At 44.9% G+C, this 22,510-nt stretch overlaps 1 protein-coding gene across 10 annotated transcripts in view; it reads right to left on the reverse strand.

The window, feature by feature from the left end:
• AUH (AU RNA binding methylglutaconyl-CoA hydratase) overlaps positions 1 to 22,510 on the reverse strand; it is a 350,235-nt gene that overhangs the window by 281,876 nt on the left and 45,849 nt on the right. For all 10 annotated transcript variants that reach the window (XM_078436081.2, XM_078436079.2, XM_078436077.2 and 7 more), the window contains 2 exons: positions 2,262 to 2,354; positions 636 to 692 (listed from right to left, as the gene is read on the reverse strand). In XM_078436081.2, the coding sequence (XP_078292207.2) occupies positions 636 to 692; positions 2,262 to 2,354 (150 nt within the window). The remainder of the gene's footprint in view (positions 1 to 635; positions 693 to 2,261; positions 2,355 to 22,510) is intronic.

Consider the following 22,510-nt stretch of genomic DNA (forward strand, 5'->3'; position numbering starts at 1 on the left):
AGCGTCCGACTCTTAAGCGTTCGGCTCAGGTCACGATCTCACGGTTCGTGAGATGCAGCCCCGCGTCGGGCTCTGTGCTAAGCATGGAGGCTGCTTGGGATTCTCTCTCCCTCTCTCTCCCCCACTCACTCGCTCTCTACCTCTCAAAATAAATAAACTTTACAAAAAAAGAAGAAACACCTCAGCTCCAAATTCAGGCCATCCACTCACCCCAACCTTTGCCCTGCTGCAGGGAAACTCAGAAAAGCTGGCACGAAGCCCGGGTATCCCCGCCGCCCCTCCCATGGGGTCTGTGGGGGCACCTCTCTGAGGGCACGTACGTTCATACACCCACACGAAGTTTCAAATTATCAGTGCAATCTCCAAGACTAATGTGACTGATGCAATAATTGAAAAATTAAGAAACTGTACAGAAAAGCACAGGAGACCCCGCAAGCAGACAGCAACGGCCAACACGCCCGCCATCTTCCTGCCTACCTAAGCTAAAAGAGCACGTGGTGAACGGGGACTTCGCTACAAAAGCAAACGGTACAGCATGAGTCCCTTTATCCAAAATGTTGCCTCTTCAATCAACGTATTTTTGCCTTATGCCCTGTTGTTGAGAAGAAATCAAGATGGGTGTGAACAATTCATACCTCCACCGGGAATAATTGCCAACTTTGTTTCAACCAAGCCCATTTTCGCAGAGGAAGCTGAAAAGGAAGGAAGAAAATTAAGTAACATCCGGATCATATATTCAAACATTATGACTTGAAGAAGTTAGTAAAATAAGCTACACATACTCTGTTTACTAATTAAACTCGTGTCACAAATCTTTTAAAAAGTCACTTCAGAAGGCATTTGGTTACGGAAATAGGTAAACACTCTAAATGATAAATATATTAAGAGGTTCACATAACCTTTTCTGTTAAAAATTGCTCGGCAGCGAATTAATTTTTGATGCAGAAAGGCCAGGGCTGTGACTACATAATTTGACCAGATGCTGCCAAGTCACGTTTGAAGGCTCAGACCCCGCTAACGATTGAGGACGAGGAGAGAGGCTTCTGACAAGCAGGAACATTCTTCGGCTGCCTGAAGAGTCCTCGAAGCCAAACAGCTTAATACATCACACCAGATACGGCACCTTTTCAGGACCAAATCTCCAGTCACTTCTGACAAATGGTTTTACTGTTCTGACAGCCGGGCAGGGTTCCTCTTTGCGCATTTTGCTTGCACGACTACTTTAACACATCTTAATTATTTATTTGCATATCCAAACATACTTGGACCACTTCCCTTATCCTAATTCCCAGAATCTGCACCCTTTCAGAAAAGGGTTTCACGGACTTTAGCTTGTCCATTTAAAACTCAGGATTTGAGACAATTAGGGATCTGAAGGGGAAAGTCCTCGTGGACCAGCAGCTACCAACCCCAAGGAACAGTCAAAACTTACTAAAAACATCATCATATTGACCCTACTTTTAACAGGCAGCTGCTTCAGAAGTGACAGCAGGAGCCAGGAGAGGTCGGTGACATATATCTGCTGCCTGCTTCGCCCGGTCCTTGGGCCTGGGGCCCCTGTCCGTCACCCCGAAGTGACCATCTGGCGGCAGCAGTCTCCAGGGCTCTGGCAGGACACCAGGCGTGACGGCCCCGGCACGGGAGTGCCTGGGTTGGTGTCCCAGCTCAGTCACTGACCCTGGGCGCGCTGCGTCTCCTCTCTGGGCCCGAGCCTCCGCAGGGACCGAAGCACCCTTCGCCCAGCGCCACTTGGCCGATTGAGCGACTTAATGCAGGTCAAGTGCCGAGACTAGTATGAGGGTCAACATTCAGCACACGGTCAGCATTAATTGTTTTCCCTGTCATTTTCATGATCACCTCATCCAACCTTCAGGAGACCGAGCGAGAAGTGGACCTCAGGGCGGTGAAGCTGTCATGACGCAGCGAACCAGAGGTAAGTGCTGGGGCCGGGCACGTGCCACACGTCAGCTCACCCGATCTCCACCACGGCCCCTGCCGGTCCCCCACTGTAGAGGAGCCGACGGCTCTGAGCACGGCAGGCCCTGCGGTTCAAATTCAGGTCTGCCTGCCCAATTCCGGCTGTCCCCTCCCTGGCCGAGACTAACAAGAGACTGGACCAGACTGTCTCCTTAAGTGGGGATCTTCAACACTCCCTTAAGCCCAATGGGTGACTTTTTCTAAATGCTCTACTCAACGAGAGGAAAAGAACAGAACACATCACTTGGAATTATCTGAAGATAACCGCCGGGATTAATTCTCACCTGCTACACGTATGTCACATGCTAGGGCCAGCTCAAGGCCCCCCCCCAGGGCAAGTCCATCTATCGCTGCAATCGTCGGCACTGGAAGATTAGCTGAAACAGAAGGAAAGAGGTTACGTTTCTTCAGGAAGACAGTCACCGTACGATGCAATCTATGTTACCTGTTCTTAACTGGGATACTGTCCAGAGAACTTTGCATCCCTTTTGCCTTCAACAAAAGAGTCATTTCCTTCATCATGATTCTTCAAAACCATGCACTGACTGTAGAGAGTTCCACCATACAGACATGCACTAATATCTTAACTCCTCCCATATTACAGAAATTCTTTCCTAAATACTTGTCGAATTAACACACTCACAGTTCTGGCTGTAATCTTAGAGCCTGGAGTCTTTTATGAGATGCTTGATTCATACACACTCCTATTCGAAATGACTTAGGTGTGACTGCGAAATTTCTAATCCTTCAAGAACTACCCTGGTACTCAGAATGACAGTCTCATTCAGCGGTAACATGCCTCTCCATTCAAATCGGCCAGGAGGAAGTCAAACGCTCACTCTTCGCAGACAACATGATACTCTATGTGGAACACCCAAAAGACTCCACCAAAAAACTGTCAGAACTGATAGATGGATTCAATAAAGTCGCAGGATATAAAATCGAAGTACATAAATCTGTGGCATTTCTATACACCAATAATGAAGAAGCAAAAAAAGAGAAATCAAGGAATTGATCCAATTTACAACTGCACCGAAAACCATAAAATACCTAGGAATAAACCTAACCAAAGATGTAAAAGATCTGTACTCTGAAAACTATAGAAAGCTTATGAAAGAAACTGAAGAAGACACAAAGAAATGGAAAAACATTCCATGCTCACAGACTGGAAGAACAAATATCATTAAAATGTCGACACTTCCCGAAGCAATCTACATATTCAATGCAATCCCTATCAAAATGACACCAGCAGTCTTCAGAGAGCTAGAACAAACAATTCTAAAACTAGTATGGAACCAGAAAAGACTCTGAATAGCCAAAGTAATGTTAAAACAGAAAACCAAAGCTAGTGGCATCACAATCCCAGACTTCAAGCTGTATTACAAAGCCGTAATCATCAAGACAGCATGGTACTGGCACAAAAACAGACACTCAGATCAATAGAACAAAATAGAGAACCCAGAAATGGACCCACAAATGCATGGCCAACTAATCTTTGACAAAGCAGGAAAGAATGTCCAATAGAAAAAAAGATGGTCTCTTCAGCAAATGGTGTTGGGAAACTGGACAGTAACATGCAGACGAATGAACCTAGACCAATGTCTTATACCATACACAAAAATAAACTGAAAATGGATGGAAGACCTAAACGTAAGACAGGAAACCATCAAAATCCTCAAGGAGAAAGCAGGCAAAAACCTCTTTGCCCTTGGCCGCAGCAACTTCTTGCTAGACATGTCTCCAGAGGTAAGGGAAACCAAAGCAAAAATGAATCATTGGGCCCTCATCAAGATACAAACCTTCTGCATGGTGAAGGAAACAATCAACAAAACTAAAAGGCAACTGACGAATGGGAAAAGATATCTGCAAATGACATTATCAGATAAAGGGTTAGTTTCCAAAATCTATGAAGAACTTATCAAACTCCACACCCAAAAGGAAATAATCCAGTGAAGAACTGGACAAAAGACATGAATAGACACTTTTTTAAAAGAAGATATCCAGATGGTTAACACACGATATCCAGACACATGAAAAGATGCTCAACTCACTCATCATCAGGGAAATATAAATCAAAACCACCATGAGATACCACCTCACACCTGTCAGAATGGCTAAAATTAACAACTCAGGAACAACAGATGTTGGCGAGGATGTGGAGAAAGGGGAACCCTCTTGCACTGTTGATGTGAATGCAAACTGGTGCAGCCGCTCTGGAAGACAGTGTGGAGGTTCCTCAAAAAATTAAAAATAGAACTACCCCATGACCCAGCAATAGCACTGCTAGGGATTTATCCAAAGGATACAAAAATGTTGATTCAAGGGCCACATACACCCCAATGTTCATAGCAGCACTATTTCCAAAGCATGGAAAGAGCCCAAATGTTCATCAACTGATGAATGGATATTAAATAAGATGTGGTGTGTATATGTATGTATACGTACACACACACACATACACAATGTATATTACACACACATACATACATACACAACAGAATATTACTCGGCGATCAAAAAGAATGAAATCTTGCCATCTGCAATAACGTGGATGGAACTAGAGTGTATTATGCCAAGTGAAGGAAGTCAGTGAAAGATAAATATATGATTTCACTCATGTGTGGAATTTAAGAAACAAAACAGCTGAACATAAGGAAAGGGAAGGAAAAATAAAAAGAAAGGAGGCGGCAAACCATAAGAGACTCTTAAACACAGAGAACAAACTGAGGGCTGCTGGAGGGAGGGTGGGGGGATGGGCATCACTTGTGACGAGCACTGGGTTTTGTACGTAAGCGATGAATCACTAAGTTATATTTCTGAAATCATTATTACACTAGATGTCAACTAGCTTGGATTTAAATAAAATGTTAAAAATAATTACACCATAAAGAAAACCAAACTCAGAAGCCTTTCACAGCAGGCAGCGGCTGTGCGGATGCGGCCGGGGCACCGGGCACCTCTCCCGCCGAGGAGTGAGCACAACCGGGCAGCTAGGAAAGGACCAGCTCCACCAACGGGCACACTCACACGGAAGAAGCTCTCAGTTCCGAGACCCTGCCCAGAAGCACGGCTGGGGAGCTGTCAGCCAGCCACAGAGCTCAAAACTAGACTTTCTCTGGCCCCGAGTATTACTTTCAGGAGGCTTCTGTACAGAACTCTTTCATAACTGGTTCAAAAACTGACTGGTTAATTATTCTGCGAAGCAGACTCCTTATTAATTCTGACGATGGGAATGTGAAGCGGGGCCGGCCAAACTTCTTATGGTATAAACAGAACGTGGTACGTCTCTTACTGCTCTGACGACGAATAAGAAATAATAATCACGTGTCCTGGCTGCTGCTACAGGGACAGTCATACCGTAACATGCAAACACGGCAACACGTACATACCTTAAACTTACATGATATTATATAGCAATTCTACCTCGGTTTTTAAAAATAAATAAAACGTAAGGAAGGAAGCAAGGAAGTAAATAGACACACAGAGAGTACCATCCCTCAAGATCTCTCTTCCGCAGGTATTCTGAAATAGGAAATTCCAGTCAGAGAGGTTGATTCTTTGACTCCTTTTAAAATACACAAACTTGTTGAAGTCCACGGAGTGTTATTCACACATGGAGGAATTTATCGGCTTTATTTTAAGAGCAAAGGGTGACCAGGCCGGGACGGGGCCCGTTCCCAGGCTGCCACGGAAGGCCAGAGTGTTCCCGGGAGCGCAGGGACGGACGGGGCTGTGGGACAGGTGCGCTCCACCTGTCTGTACCTGTCTACGCATTCGGGGGGGAAGTGAGGGTGTGAGAGGCCAGGCCAGACTCACACGTGCTCCCCAGAGTGCACTTCACAGCACACTCGGTGACAAAAGAAACAGACAGCCACGTCAGGGTCTACAGTCAGGAAATGAATTTAATGGAAAACCAGGATCCAGTTAATTTTATCTGTCAAAAAAAAACCCACGAACAAATAAACACCGATCAAGAATATAACAGAAAGCTAATCTGAGCGGCTCCAAGGTCACCTCAAGTCACGACAAGCCAAACGGAGTTTTTGCTACTCGGCCCTCAATCCTTTCTTCCTACAGGCCTCGGGTATTTCTCGATTCCTCTAGTCTCCCGCCTCCCCAGTCTCCTGTCTCTGCCATCAGAACCTTTCCCTGGGCCTCCTTCCGGCCTCGGCTCACGTCCTTCTAGGACCAGCTTCCCGAGGAAGGACAGTAAATGATGCCCCCACCGTCCCTCGCCCCCACCGCAGAGCCTCAGTCCCCTCTGCCAGTCTCTCCAAACCCGCTCTTGCTTTGCCTGCCAGTGACACTGTGTGGCTGTCCTGCAACCAGTGGGCGCTATCTGGTCCCTATTAAACCTGCCGCCTCCGATGATCAGGCATTCGTGCCGGGCACTCCTCCGTGAGTTCCTCTCTTCGACTGCCTGGTGAGTCCCTGTCAACTTTCCTGTCTTTCCTTCACCTTCTGGTTATTCCTCAGCCTTCTTTCCCTCTCAACAGAAGCTCCCCAGGAGGTCTCCTTCCCACCCGTAACCTTCACCACCTACAATACCAATGATGGCCAGATGTCCCTCTCGAACCCAAACTTCAGCCTCAACTGCATCTCTGTAAGCACCTGCCTGTTGGGACATCTCCACTTGAATGCTTTATCATGTTCAAGCCAGCTTGTCAATCCTTCTTCCAGATTCTCTTCCACACCTGGCACTACTTCCATCCACCAACTTCCCCCAGACAGACACCCAGAAGTCGTCACGGAAGGCTTCCTTTCCACAGCTCACAAATCTGCAAGTCCCCCCCTTTCCTGCAGCAGGAGTTCTGGGTCCCCTCATTTCTCACCGGCGTACATCTGGGCCTGCGACTGGCTGGCCCCTTCCTGTGCATCTTCCCTATTTCTTGCAGTACAATCGTTCTAAACGGCAAACACCGTCACGCTACCCGCTTCAGAACTGTACAATGATTTGTTCTACACTCGGGATAAAAATGGAGGAAACAATTAGCATGGTACAGAAGACACCCGATAAACGAGGTTCTGTCCACCAGCCCGACCTCTTCTCCAGCCTCAGGCACATAGTCCACGTTCTGGCCCCATCCTACTTACAGCACCTGCAGAAGCTGTCCCAGCCATACCTGCGGACAAGCTGGCCTGTGCCCTGAACGCCCAGCCCACAACGACGGGCCGTGCCAGACACTGCTCACAGCCCCTTCCTTTGCACTCCAGAGGGCTCGGTACCCGCTTGTCCATCAGAGCACTTACCACCCTACCGCCCGTTCTGGAACGGACGTTCACGTCGCACCGATGCCGGTCGATGACATTCTTCTTTCTACTCTGGGACCGCCTCTTCTGTCTCTAGCGCATGCCGCCCCGTAGTCTCCCTACTTGGCTTTTTTTCATCCCCTTCTTTCACTTAGTACTTTAAAGACATAACATGAAGACATGTAGCCCGAGGGAGCTACACGGAAAAGAAAAGCTGCAAAGGTTCCTGACCAGGAGAGAGAAGAAGTGGCCGTGTCCCCTCCTGGCCACAAGAAAATGCCACAGGCACTCGCCGGCCACCTGCGGGAAGCCGACTCGTCAGAGACAGAAACCACAAAGGTGAGTTTAAAGGAATCAAACCCAGGTCTGAAATATACGTACTACTGAGCTCCAGTTCCTGAGAATTCCAACTCTTAGCTAACGGAGTTTGTCTCATAGTCTTTAGACACCCTCCCAAATTAGGAACAGATTCATATGCAAAGAGGAATTTTTCTGCTCATCAAACCGTGCGCCGAAAATGTAGACTGAGTAGAGGGGTCGAAGGAATAAATTGCCCACAAATTCCAAAAGTAATATTACACAACTTCACAGGCCCTGAAGCACAACAGGAAGCATACAGCAAGATTATGACTCCTGGCCATCTGTAACGTCCTCAACACCGCATCAGGGACGGCTGCCTCGGAAAGACTTGGCAAGGCTTTGCTCTACGTTTTTATTAGTGAATATTCTCAAAGAAAGATCATCCTTAAAAACCACACGTAGCCAAAGAAAGTTAAAAAGCTATCGTTTTTTTGGAAGGATAAAATGTCATTAAGAAGAAAAAAAGAGGTAATGCAGGTAAAGACACAAACGAAACGGATTAGTCAATATACCCTCCCTCGCGTTGTAAGAGGTGCCATAAACATTATGTTGAGAAAATAAAATGATGGGGGAGAGGGCGGAGCAACAGGCAGGTTTCTGGTTCCTCCTGACCTGGAGTAACAGGTAAGAACTAAGGAGGAATAAATAAATGTGCTGATTGTGGATCGGGGTGGGGGGGGGGGGGGGAGGGGGGGCAGGGGGCGCTGAAATGAGTCTCGTGCGCATGTATTCTTAATTCTGAAGGTAGACAATAAACACTTTCCCTACATGCTTATACTCTTTGGATGCAATGCAAATTATTTTCGAATTTGATAGTTAAAAACCTCAGAAATTTTCTCAAGGGGCTATAAGTTTTGAACATCACATCTTATGTGAAATATATAAGATAAAATGACAGGAAACGTCAGGTCCTTATGCAAAACAAGAACAAGGAAAATAGAGTATTAGCACACTCAAATCATTAAACAGGTAAATTACCTGCTACTTTCAAAGGCTGATCAACATAAACTAGCATTATATAAAGCAGTCTATAAAATCTTTCCCACTAAAGAATTATTCAAGCAGAACAGCTTAATTAGCTTTCGATGAGTAACTGAATTTCAACCATTTGACAAGATTATAAATTCTGAAGTTCTAGTGTGTCAACTACACTTCAATTAAAAAAACTTTTTTTAATTAAATTTAAAAAAAAATCTTCAATTTTACATAATCCTAATCTTTCCCTGAGAGACGTTTCTCTTAGCAAATTTTCTTCAGGAAAAGATGAGTCATCCCCAAGCGCACACTAGTTTCACGGTTACCTCATACGCTTGTTTTTACATCCAGTACTTTCTCTGCTTGGGAGCACTTCACGATCTCAGCGGACTCGCCGAGACACTGCAGAAGGCCCAACTCCCCACCTCACAGAACTGAGCAGTACGGCAATGGCAGCGTGTGACGGCAGTGTGTGTCTGGACGACGCCGGACGGCCAGGAGCGGAGGCCCCGGCCAACCGCAAAGGCGAGACCCCGTGACCCGACGTGGCACAACCCACAGGCTCAGACACTATTTTGAGTTCAGTACAGGAAACGGGCCAGGTGTGACAAAGAAGATAGCAATCCTTTGAAATGCTCCTAAAAATGTAATTAAAGCAAACAATTAAAGCTCTGATATTTTAAGAGAAAAATAAAGGAGGTGCCCAGGAAGGCTCTGGCCTACCTCAGTGGCCTGCAGGAGGACGCCCAATGACGGGGGCCACTCGAGTCGGGAGACCACAAATGAGGGGAAGGAGCAGCGAAGGCCTACTTTCAGCTCTGAGAGAGATAGCACAGGTGACGGAAATTTCCAGATGTTTCCAGAAAAAAATAATCCGATTATCAAGGGAAAATGCTAGCGTCAGTCACAATTTTTAAATATGGTTCTTATATAAAACAGAGACATCAAATATTTCAAAAGAAATGCCCACATAATATACATGAAATCTGACTTCATTGAAATCATTCCAAAAAAAAATTAAAAATAAAGTCAAGGTTAACTGAAAATTATAATAAATTCCTACTATCACTAACTCCAACTAAAACTTTCACCTTCAGCCAAAAGTGCCCTCCCCCGTTCCCATCATCACATTTCCAAGGAACCACAGACACAAAACCGCTCCTGCCCAAGCCTGCAGGTGCTGGGCCTGTGTGCCCCACGGTGGGAGGGGGGCGGGGGGGGGGGGGGAGGCCTGTACATGGGAGCCACCGTGCCCGGGCGTCAGGGAGCGCTCGCTGTACAATCTAAGGGAAGATCCTGGATGCTTCTAGGCCAACCTCTTATGTACCTGCCTTCATCAATTCCCATCTAGCTACCTACAGATCTAGCAGGTGCGAGAAAGTGCTTACTCCATGCAGGCACTGTCTTGATCACCCGACAAATATTACTGAGGCCTCCGGCCAGCCTCATGACATCAGAACCGTTATGACCCTCACCACCAACGGGGACATGGGGCAGAGGAACTGCCGTTACTTGCGGGGAACGGCCACCGCTGGAGCACAGATGGCCTGACTCCAGGCACTTGCCCTTCACCAGTTCTCACGGCCTGCACCCCGAGCCCGTGGGGAAGGATTCTGCACTGCGAGGCCACCTTCCGTCCTTCCTCAAGGACCCGGGGACCATGAAGCTGAAGGAAGGGAAATGCCGACACCCCGGCGAAGTCTGAGCAGCACACTGCTCGGAGCCCTGTGAACTCCGGGAGCCCTAGAGCAACGTGCAGTCCACGCAGCCCGACCAAGGCAACCAAGGGCACGGGGTGCAAGGCAACGGTCAGCTGGCTGGAGCAGGACTCTGACCTGAGACTTCCCTGCAAACCTCCGACCCGGACCGTCCCGAGAGCCTGACTGCAGGTTATCAGAGAAGGCCAGCACCAGATCACCCGTCCCTCCCCAAATTCCCAATCAAATAAAGCCGCCCCGGGGCAACACAGAGAAGAGAGAGCAGCAAGGTCAAGGCCCCCACACTCCCCGCCAGCCCCGTCTGGAAGATTGTACTCAACATAACCGGACGGGAACCTCCACTGTCCACCGCTACTCCGGGTGTTCACTGCGATGGAAAAGAAAAGAAAGACTTCTCGGCACGTGAAATGTTGCCTGACAAATGTAGTATTTTCAATTTCTGATGAAAACCTCTCTAGAAGTAGTCCACATTCACCTGGTAGGAAAAAATACGCCATTCCTGCCTTGCTTCGCAAAGTCTCAGGCCCTGTGTCCTTGCTTTGCAAAGCAGTGTGGCCCAACAGCATTAGCATCCCCTGGAAGCCTGTGGAAATGGAGAAGCCCAGGTCCCAGCCCACAACTACCCGACCAGCAGTTGCGCCGTTAACGAGAGCCACAAGCGGAGCTCTGGATGCCCAGCTAACCCACAGGGAGCCTCACCAGCTCACCATCCCGCAGGATGGCCCGCCGACCCCTACGTGGACGGAGGAAGCACTGACAACCAAACTCTTCGGGTAAGACTCGTAACAGTAAAGGCGGTAAAGGCTTACACACAGACGTCTAGCAGCTGTATGTGGTACATCCACCGGCGAGGCAATAAAAAGGAACCAACTACTGACTGACCCGTGCGAAACATCGATGACTCCAAAAATACGCTGAAAGACAACTGGCAAATTAATACATCCTGTGCTCCATTTATGAAAACGTCTGCAAATGGAAACTAGTCTCTAGTGATGGAAAACAGCTCAGTAGTTATGTGGGGACAGGCAGGGAAGGGGCAGGGGCAGGAGAAAGGGATCACTGGAGGCCATGAAGAAACTTCTGGGGGTGATGGCCTGTTCACCATCTTGATTTGTGGTGATGTTTCCACAGGTCAGAGTCAACACACTGTACGTGTTAACACGTGCAACTTACTATACGTTAGGTATTCCTCAAGAGACCTCTTTGTTAAAAATCTAGGACGTGAACAATACGAAAATGATAAATCCAATGCAAGAAAGTATACTAGTTTCCTGATCTTTTATAAACAGGGGTCAATTATTCGTATTTATATTTATATGGAGATACTTCAAATTTGACAAATCAGGTAACATGGATACGAGTCAATTTAAAATTATAAAGAAAACACTAAGAAACATGATGAGAAAAGTAAAAGGGAAGAATTTTGTCTTAATCGAAATACAACTGGCACGCCATGTTATATTGGCTTCAGGTATACAACACAGCACTTCGACGACCCTGTCCGTCACTCAGTGCTCACCCGCTAAGTGCTCTCACCATCTGTCACCACACGACGTTATCGCGCTACTACCATTCCCTATGCTGTACGCTTCAAATCCACGACTCACTCACAACCCAAAGCTTGTACCTCTTGATCCCTTCATCTATTTTACCCACTCCCACCCTCCAACAACCTCAGTTTATTCTCGTATTTAATATTTAAATACCTGTATTTGAGCATCCAGTTTTTTGTTTGTTCATTTGATTTTTTAGATTCCACATATAAGTGAAATCGTACGGCATTTATCTTTCTCCGTCTGACTTATCTCACTTAGCATCACAGCCTGCATGTCTATTCATGTTGTTGCAAACGCCAAGACCTCCTTCTTTTCTATGGCTGAGTAATATTCGTGTGTGTCTGTGTGCGGGGCGGCGGGGGGGGGGGGGGGGGGCACATGGCATATACACACCACATCTTCTTTATCCATCCATCTACTGATGGACAATTGGGTTGTTTCCACGTCTTGGCTGGTGTGAATAATGTTGCAACAAACAGGGCGGCAGATATATTCATGTTTCTGTTTTCTCTGGGTAAATACCCAGTAGGGGGACTGCTGGATCACACGGTAGTTCTGTTTTCAACTTTTTGAGGAACCTCCACGCTGTTTTCCATACTGGCTGCACTAATTTATAATCCCGCCAACAGTGCACAAGGATTTTTCACCACATCCTGACCAAAACCCATTACTTCTTGCCTCTTTCATACCAGCCGTTCTGACACGTGTGCAGTGACATCTCATGGTGCTTTGATCGGCATTTCCCTGATGCTGAGCGGTGTGGAGCATCTTTTGGGCATCTGTTGACCATCTGGGTGTCTTCTTCGGAACACTGTCTATTCAGATCTTCTGCCCATTTTCTAATCAGATTGCTTTTCTGGTGTTGGGTCACAGAAGTTATTCATATATTTTGGATATTAACTCCATATCAGACATATCAATTGCAAATATGCCCACCCATTCACTAGGTTGCCTTTTTGTTTTGTCAATGATTTCCTTTGCTGTGCAAAAGCTTTTTGTTTTGATATAATCCCAACAGTTTGCTTTTCCTCCTTTCCCTTGCCTGAGGAGACACACCCATGAATATGTTGTTCAGGGCAATGGGGAGGGAGGAATTTAAACTGGAAATATACCAGTTCTGGAACTGCTCATAGCAAGACGTCAACAGAACTTTCCAAAGGAAAGGATCGAGTACGCTATGTAAAGTTATAATAAAAATAACCAGGTGGTCCAAAAAACAACCCTTTCCCATTATTAGAATAAACCCACAAATAGAACAAAAAACAAACAAAAACTACACAGCATATTTAGTATGATTTTTAAACGTAAAGCCACCAAAATCAGAAGGCATAAAAAATCATGACAGACATAAACACCAAACATATCAATACATTTAAAGAAGATGTGATCAACTAGTAAGGAAAAGACTCCAAACGGATCACAGAGCAAAACCCAATTATAAGCAGAACACTAGAGAAACATCTAAAGCAAAAGAGAAAAAATAATTTATTTTTAATTTGAAGGACACGTATGGTAAATCTCCGAGTCAAGTACAAAGAAAACATCTCATAATCTTACTAAGCAAAGGCAGCATTTTAAATGGGCAAAGAAGCAGCACTGTGTAAACTTGATGAAGGAGGAGGCCACAACAAAGATCTAGGAGCAATAAAGTATCTACGCACCAACACGGCAGCGTCGCGAAGCACAAACGCAATAGACAAATTCAAAACAGCACAAATATTACAGCCATTCTCCGACCATTATGTAGTAACTGAACTAGAAAATTACAACAAAAATACTAGCTAGCCGGGGATAGAAAATAAAGATGGCCCGAAGGCACACTCTCTTTCCCACTTAGGAGCTCAGCAGAGAGTGGGGCCCCAGTGAGGATCTACCCAGCAGAAGCACAGGCTCCCGCCACCCACCTGTACAGGCAACCCTCCGACGAGGCCACTTTCCCGACGGAGCGTGTCCAGTGCAGAGGGCGGTACAGACGTTCTCCTCCTCCCCCAGGTGCTACCTATGTACAGCATGGCAGAAGCGGGTCCCATGCCCCTGTAACTCTGGCCCCCAATTCCTTCTACCCCAACAAATTTTTTATTTATTCAAGTGGATGAATGTTAAAAATACGAAATGGGCTTATCCTTAGCTCAGCTCCTTCTTCTTTCCCAGAACACGGGTTCTCCTCCATATGCCTACGTGCAAAGCACCCTGCTTTGCAGTGTTGTGCAATGTGGGTGCTGGGCCAACTGGTGCAGGAGGCAGCCGGCGCCCACCCAGCCTAGCTGTGACGGCGACGCCCACCCAACGTGGCAGATCCAAACAGGCCAATCCCCTCATCAACAGATCTAAGGCCACAAACTTCAACTGAGCTCACATCAGTAATTAAGGGAATAGTTTGCCCCTTTTTCTACATTTTATTTTTCAATTTATTTCAAACCTTAGAGAGAAGGAGGATTTCTATTTATTAAAGCTCCCTCAGATCCCATAATGATACGTATACTTTCTGCACTGCTGTTTGTCATAGTAAAAAAACGAAAAACTACCTAAATGCCCATCAGAAAAAAATAATTATATGCATTATGGCATGTCTCCAGCGAATAATACAAGAAAACAATTTTTTAAAGTGCAGTGATAAAAAATTCCACATTGGAGAAAACTAGACTCCAAATATTCCCAGAATTTTTCAAATACAATCTCTACCACTCAGCCAACGGATAACCAAGGAAACAAGACAGGGGACACCTGGGTGGCTCAGTGGGGTGAGCTTCCGTCTCTTGGTTTTGGCTCAGGTCACGATCTCCTATCAGGCTCTGTGCTGATAGTGCAGGGCCTGCTTGGGATTCTCTCTCCCTCTCTGCCCCTCCCCCAGCTCACATTCTCTCTCAAAACAAACATCAAAGAAAGGAAAGAAACAAAAGGGGAAGGGGAAGGGGAAGGGGAAGGGGAAGGGGAAGGGGAAGGGGAAGGGGAAGGGGAAGGGGAAGGGAAGGAAAAGAAGGATACAAGATGTGGTAAGAACCAGTAGAAAGAAACCATAAGAAAATACCCATCCAAAATTGAGATCCACAATCTTCAAACACTGATTCTCGTATCAAGACATGAAGCCAAGCATGACACTGTGAACTATAAAGAGGGACTTAATAATTTCTAAAAGAACCGAAAAGTATTTAAATGAAATAAAAAAGCCTCAATGTGTGCACCGAGTTAGGTACAGCTTAGGAAAAATCAGTGAGCCTGTGTGTGGTGACAGGACACCATTCAGAGAGGGGTGAGGAGGAACAGGCAGGTGGCCAGGTGGAAGAGGGTGCGTACGGGTGCAGTGAGAACGTCTGATACGTGCCTCCATGGCAGAAAATGTGGGAAACCAACACCCACCTTAATGAGGTTAAAAGAAAGCAGCAAATCTAACCAGAAGGAAAAAGGGTAATAAAAATGAGGGTGGAAGTTAATAAAACAGAAACAATACAGGGTATTACTAAGGCCCAAAAGAGATTTCTGAAACGCACCACAAAAACTGCTAAGGCTCTTCAGGGACCCACCAAAGAAAACAGAAAGAGGACACCAGTAAGCAAAGCCAGGAGAAAAGAGGACAATCACCGTTGACTCTTCAGATAATTAAGCAGTAAGAGAATGTTATGAATGACATTATACCAATGCATTTCAAAGTCTCGATGAAATGGATGAATTCCTAGGAAATTATTAATTTCCAAAAATAAAATTAAAAAATAGAAAACTTGTTTATGTGGTTATTTTCGCATATATACTTGCATATAATGTATGTATCAATGCACGTATACAAATATATATTCACGCAAGGGCCAAGAAAAGGTCTAAAAATATTAAAACAATTAAATATTAATGAAAATATTAAGTCAGGGAATTAGCAATAATAACCTGGGTGGACAGAAAGATAATGGAGGAAAGCTGCTTTAAAAAGTTCCAAATTTTCACATTAAACACACATTCAGATACTCCTCATGGAATTAAAAGCTAACAAACATAAAAAAGCCAAAAAAGAATTGAAGTGATTTCCCTTTTTGGTCTTGCAAAATTCTAGAATATTCCAGGGTAATATTTTAAAGTGACAGAGCTTGGTTGATAAGCGCATTTCTTTGGCTATATTTAGCAAAACAGTATAGTTTCCACACGACCATCCAAAATCATAACATGATTAACACCCAGTGAAAGTCAGCAAAGGCAGTAAAATCCCACAGACAAAAGGACAGAGATCCTAAGTTGCAAAGGGAAGTGCAGCTCTATTTGAAACTATGACACAATAGGCGGGGGATGTTAGCACTTCTGAGGAAAAACAACAGGCTCCTGGATACTGTCTCATTTTACTGTTTTCCATCATTCCTGGCCAAAGGATAAAGAAACTGGAAAGTGAGATCTGGAAGTTACCATTTGGAAAACTAAGTACATTCAACTAGAGCGTGCTGTCAGTCCTCCGCGTACCGTAATTTTGCACTTTCAATTTCTAGTTATTACATCAAACTGGGGGGGGGGGGGGAATGTAAACTACAGCTAGATTGCATCCAATTTAACAAAATTAACTCCTTATTTCAAAAATCTCCTTGGGGCGCCTGGGTGACTCAGTCGGTTGTGCGTCCGACTTCAGCTCAGGTCATGATCTCACAGTTCGTGAGTTTGAGCCCTGCATCGGGCTCTATGCTGACAGCTCAGAGCCTGGGGCCTGCTTTGAATACTGTGTCTCCCTTTCTCTCTGCTCCTCCCCCGTTCATGCTCTATCTCTCTCTCTCCTTCAAAAATAAATTTTTTAAAAAACATTAAAAAAATTTTTTTTTAAATCTCCTTGACTTCAAACAAAGGAAAAAAGCATAATGAACACACACATCTCGGGTCAACCGGGCAGACTGACAAGTAATTCTGCAAACTTTAAAAATGTTCTTTACTAAACAATTCTTAACACACCTAAAATAAAAGTCAAGGGCACCTGAGTGGCTCAGTCAGTTAAATGTCCGACTTCGGCTCAGGTCATGATCTCACGCTTTGTGAGTTTGGGTCCCCGCGTGGGGCTCTGTGCTGCCAGCACAGAGCCTGGAGCCTGCTTAGGATCCCCCCCCCCTTCTCTCTCTCTCTCTCTGCCCCTCTCTGCTCTCTCTCTCTCAAAAATAAGCATTTAAAATAAATAAGTAATTAAATAAAAGTCAAATAATCAGGGGACAGCAAAAATATACACTAAGTGCATAATCTTTCAAATTATATATGATAACTCATTGCGGCACTAATTATTTTCAAAATAAGCTTTATTTCAGATCAAGTAAAACACAAATTAAGTATTTGAAAAAGCTCTGAACTGTCAAATGATGGTAAATTACCAAACTCTAACAAAAAAAATCAATCAATGGGGCACCTGGGTGGCTCAGTCTGTTGAGTGTTTGACTCTTGACTTCAGCTCAGGTCGTGATTTCAAGGTTGTGAGATCAAGCCCCACATCGGGCTCTGTGCTGAGCATGAAGCCTGCTTGGGATCCTCTCTTTTCCTCTCTCTCTGCCCCTCCCTGCTCATGCTCACGCGCGCTCCCTCTCTCTCTCTCTCTCTCTCTCTCACACACACACACACACACGCCACAGAAATAAACATTTTTTAAAAAATCAATCACCTCTGGATTTTTTTGTAAGTATCAGATGCTTCTAAATCAAATGCAAAGCTTAAAAGGAACATATCTGGAATTTATGCATACCCGTTTGCATTCATTACTCAATCTCTCCATCTTAAAATGGGACGCTAGGGAGTTACAACTGGATTTATGTATACCTTTACAGGTATTTATTTATACCTTTACAGAGCACAGGCCTTAGGGTAATGGGTTATGTAATTAACAAGAACAGAACAATTAAATGCATGAAGTGACAAATACAACACTTTAACTTCTCATAAAATGTTATTCATATTTAAAGGCTCTGCATCTGACCTCAGAGAGTATTATGAAGCCATGATAAATCAGCCACTATGCTTCACAGAAAGCTATATACTACTTTTGAGAAAAAATTTCCCAAACACTATCATTGATAGTTGTTGTTTTTTTTTAAGAAATCAAATTATGGGAAGTTTTTATCCATAACCAAGTTAAGTTCCAGATAACTAGTTTTCTCTAGACGGACCTACACCAAAAAGCCCAACAGTAAGATAGGGGGCCTTTCACAATTGTCCAAGGAATGGATCCCTTTCGTCCTGGGCCAGCCCAGGAAGCGGCTGCCGGCAGCCCCAACACGCCTCTCCACAGGGGCCCTCGTCAACGACGCTGGCGACGGCTGTGCTGCAAAATGCAGTCGTCCGTTCTCTCCACTCACCCTCCCGGACAGGTCAGCAGCGCGTGATCGAGGCCTGTTTCGTGAAAGACTTTCTTCACCGGGCTTTCGGAACGCTGTTTTCTTCCTACCTCCCTACCCTGGCGGATCTCTCGGAGTCTCCTTTCTGGTTCTTTTTCATCCCGGTGTTGACACATCACAGGGCTTCAGACGCTTCTCTCTGCAGTAACTCCGTCAGGGCCTCGCCCGGCGTCAAGGCTTCATTCATGTAAGGTGAGTGTCCTGAGCACTCCCCAATTTATGTCGCAAGCCTAGAACACGTGCCCCGACTGCAAACTCCTATCTAGCTGCCTGCTCGACCGCACCACTTGGAGGTCCACTAGGCACCAACCCTCACGCTTCACACTGGGACTCCTGAGTTACCCCTCCCACAGCCGTCAAGCAAAGGGGCAGTTCTCCTATCTGATGAATCACAGTAAAACAAATAGAGTCAGCTCTATCACCCTCGGTCAGATCCTACGAGCAATGTGAACCGGGAGACGAGAGAAACCCAGGCCAGGGCGGGCATGATTCTTGGGATCCGGAATAGAGACCAACAGAAAGGGATTCTAGAGGACCCACTGTGGAGGAGACAGGAAGGTTCTCCTGTCTACACCAATGGACCCCAGTCACTTTCCCTTTCCAATCATGGACCCACCAGCCAGCTGCCAAGCAAGATACCAGGTATACAGATGGAGAAAAACCCACTGTGTTCTCACAGCGGGAAGGGGCCACGGAAAGTACCGGACGGTTAAAGAAAGATTAGAATTCACATCTTCTGCCTCGACCTCAAGAGATTTCCAAACCGTACGCCTCCATAAACTGAGATCAAAACTATTCACAGAAGCTCACCACATATTGGTAACACATAAACTTGACTCTGTTGCGACAAAATTAACATCTTACGACAATGTCCTTGGGAAAATGTTAAGCTGAGCCGATGTTCTGACATCATCGTAAGAGCAAGTTTATACGATGAGATATAAGGTGCTTCCAGCTTAAGATTAAGATGGCAGAAAGATCACCCGGTTACCAAAACATCAAGGAGTCCTCTCGAGCACCCGGGGGCTCAGTCAGCTAAGCGTCCGCCTCTTGATTTCAGCTCAGGTCATGAGATCAAGCCCTGCGTCGGGCTCCGCACACTGAGCACAAAGCCTGCTTACGATTCCCGCCCTCTCCACCTGCTTGCGCGTTCTCTCTCACTCGCTCTCTCGGGGGAAAAATATTCTCTTGTACAAAATCAGCCGGGCTGGGGTGGGAAGAGTTTGGTTCTAGTAACAAGCCTCTGCCAAAGGGCAGCCAAGATAAAAATCTGGTACGAGTGCACTTCTACCATCCTATGATGGGTTCTTTTTTTCTTTTTAATTACTAGTGACTTATTTTGTAATGCGTTGAGTCAACGCTAAAACTCAGGTGTGCCTCAATTCTGAACTTCAAAAACATGCTAAGGAAAGTAAAATAAATGAGAAGCACTACTTGAGAAGAAGTTCATCCCATGAAGTTTACATAAGTGTTTTCATACAGAATTCTGCTCTTCTGTTGTACAAAAATATCTTCTATGCATGTGACCTGAATTGACAGACTTTTCTGATAGAAAAGTGCATTTGAACAGTAGGCTTTCAATCACATGGAAAAAAGCTAATCAGAGAATTGGAAAACTTGCAAAATTAAACTATTTCCTTCTATAACACTTTATAGTATTATAAAGTCTTTAAAAAAGAGATGTTTGTTAAATGGATACATTTTCATTTATTTATGTCCCTTTTACCATAATTACCTATATTTCAATGCAGATTCAGCTCTGCATTTACATAACTAAATTAAAGCTTTTGCAATTTTATTTCATCAGAAAAAAAGGATAAGAAAGCTGGAAATGCCTGGCATTTTAAACAATTACTATGGAGTACCATTTACAAAAAATGTGTATCACACCAGGTTCTGTAATTTAAAATTCTGGTGAAAACCTATTTTAAACACCTTTTTATCATCAGATGGCAATTCTTTGAGGCCTCAACTCGAGAAGTACATAGGCTTGCCCGCAGTTTCCACTTGAGAGAGAATTCCAAAACGTTTTCTAGCTCTTCACAAAATAGCACCTAATGGGACAAGACTGGCCACCAGGAGGGAATGAACACCTCTGCTCCCCACACTCCGTATCCCTAATTTGCACGGCAGGAGTCCCAACCGTGGCAGGAGCACTGTCACGAGTGAACACGGCCAGGAGGTGTAAGTTAAGGAACGGCAGCTTTTAGTAGATGCAAATAATCTCATGTCTGTGCATCTGTGATAACTTGCTCAGGCCTAAGATTTCAAAATAAGCCGTTACCGCTGTCAACCTTAGGCACCCCACACCTGAAAAGGGGAGGGGGCCTGGAACAATGTCTGAGAACTCGCCGTTTCTTTAGAACAAAACGTCTCAAAAAGAGCCATAAGACCTTTTTTTTTTGTCTGAAAAGAGCAACAGAACTAAATTTGTTCTAGGATTTTGGAATTACTTTTTAAGAAGAGGCTTTCTAAGAAGCTAGAACAGTCAAGTAAGGCCCTTAGTGACTCAGAATAAAATACAGAACTTCTTTCTGATCTCTAGTTTAATAACACAGAACAGCTTTCCCGTGAGTTCAGTACCTGTAAGTCAGTCCCTTACCGACTCTTTCATTAAAAACAAGCAGAGCACAGTAGTCAACAGTAGTCACCAGGGCCAGGAAGAAACTCCATGACCCTCGAGACCCCAGAGAAAGATCCCCCAGGGGTGGAAAATGCACACGTAACGGGGGCAGGAGGGCAAAGTGGTACGGGACAGCCACGAAACACACTGATCCGTACGGTTACTGATGACGCCACAGCGGCTGTGACAACCAGCTCACAAGTAATCCCTGGGATCTTAACCATCACCCAGAGTCTCTACAAAAGCCCCGTGAGTGCAATGCAGGGTCCTCACCCACCGCATCCACTCACCTCCAGCAGACAAGACCACTCCTCCCATGGAAACAATCACCCCTGGAAACCCTGCTCCACAGAAAATCAGCTATGTCAGGGGACCTAGTGGAGAGGGGCCAGCCAGAAAGCTGGAGGCCTATGTGAGGAATCTGGTCCAAAACCAAGGTTGTCTGACATTCAAAGGGTCGTCTTCTTCTCCTTTCCCTTGAAAACCCTTAAAAGTGGGAGTTATTTTCTAAGAATCTGGAATTCTGGCCTCGCTTTATTAAAAATAAGAATCAAGGAGGGAAACGCCGAAAATTATTTGAGAAATACCATTAGAAATGTTTGCAGGATTCAAGATAGAGGAAGATTTTAAGAACTGTTTGCTCTAATTTGGTAAATACAAAGAATGTATGTAGCATACACACACAATGAAGCATAATAATAAAAACTGCCTTAAAATCACCAAAGTAAGAACTAGATCAGCACTAACACCCTACTGGCCAGGTGTTCTCACCTACTCTTCAACCTGCCTTCCCAAACCCAGAGGTAATCACTACCATGAACTCTTATGTTTATCATTCTCATATTTGTACTGTGTGGGTATGTGATTTCAGTACACACACATTTCTAAACTACATGCTGTTTTCTACGCTTTTAGTTTCATAAAAAATAGATTACATTGTTCTAATTCATTGTTTCAAAGACTCATCCGTGTTGTTACACATGGAAGTGATTCATGTACGCTCAATGCTATCTACAGTACAACTGCACAAATATACCAAAACATTCATCCATTCTCCTACCCCTGAAATTTGGCTGTCTTCAGCTTTTTATTATTAACCATATGCTACTATAAACAGTCTTTTTCTTATATCTTGGTATAAGCTTCCCTAGGACATATATGCAAAATGCCTATAGACTAGTGTAGTTTCAAACTCCAACTAGTAATCCATTCATTGGGTCAAAATCAGGTATTTTTAAAAATAAAATAGTATAATATCCAAATACAGTGCACAAAGGAAGGTGACTATTTCATGAACCTTTGATGCCCACCCTATGCGTTCACTGGGCTAAACTGTGTGTGTGTTTCTTACTATGGGTCTAGTAAAAACAGTGTTAAAGGCTTACCCTCTAGGTAAATGCCTCCTAAAAAAGTGAACTATCAAGTCTTATGGGAAGTGAATATTCAACTTTGTAAGACAATACCAAATTGTTTTCCTGAACAGTCACATCACTTTGTACTCTCATTAGTGAGTAAATCTGCTCAGTGACCCACTTCCTCCCTAACTGTCTGTAAGGTCAGGCGTAAGAATATGTGGCTTATCTGACAGACGTGTGAAACATGATTCTCTGTTGTGTTGTCTTACAGACTCCCAGGCCGCATGCACGCGCTCATGTGCTGATTATACATACACACACACACACACACACACACACACACACACACACACACACACAC

The sequence above is a fragment of the Panthera onca genome, chromosome D4 (assembly GCF_046562875.1).
Source record: "Panthera onca isolate mPanOnc1 chromosome D4, mPanOnc1 haplotype 2, whole genome shotgun sequence".
Classification (NCBI taxonomy): Eukaryota; Metazoa; Chordata; class Mammalia; order Carnivora; family Felidae; genus Panthera; species Panthera onca.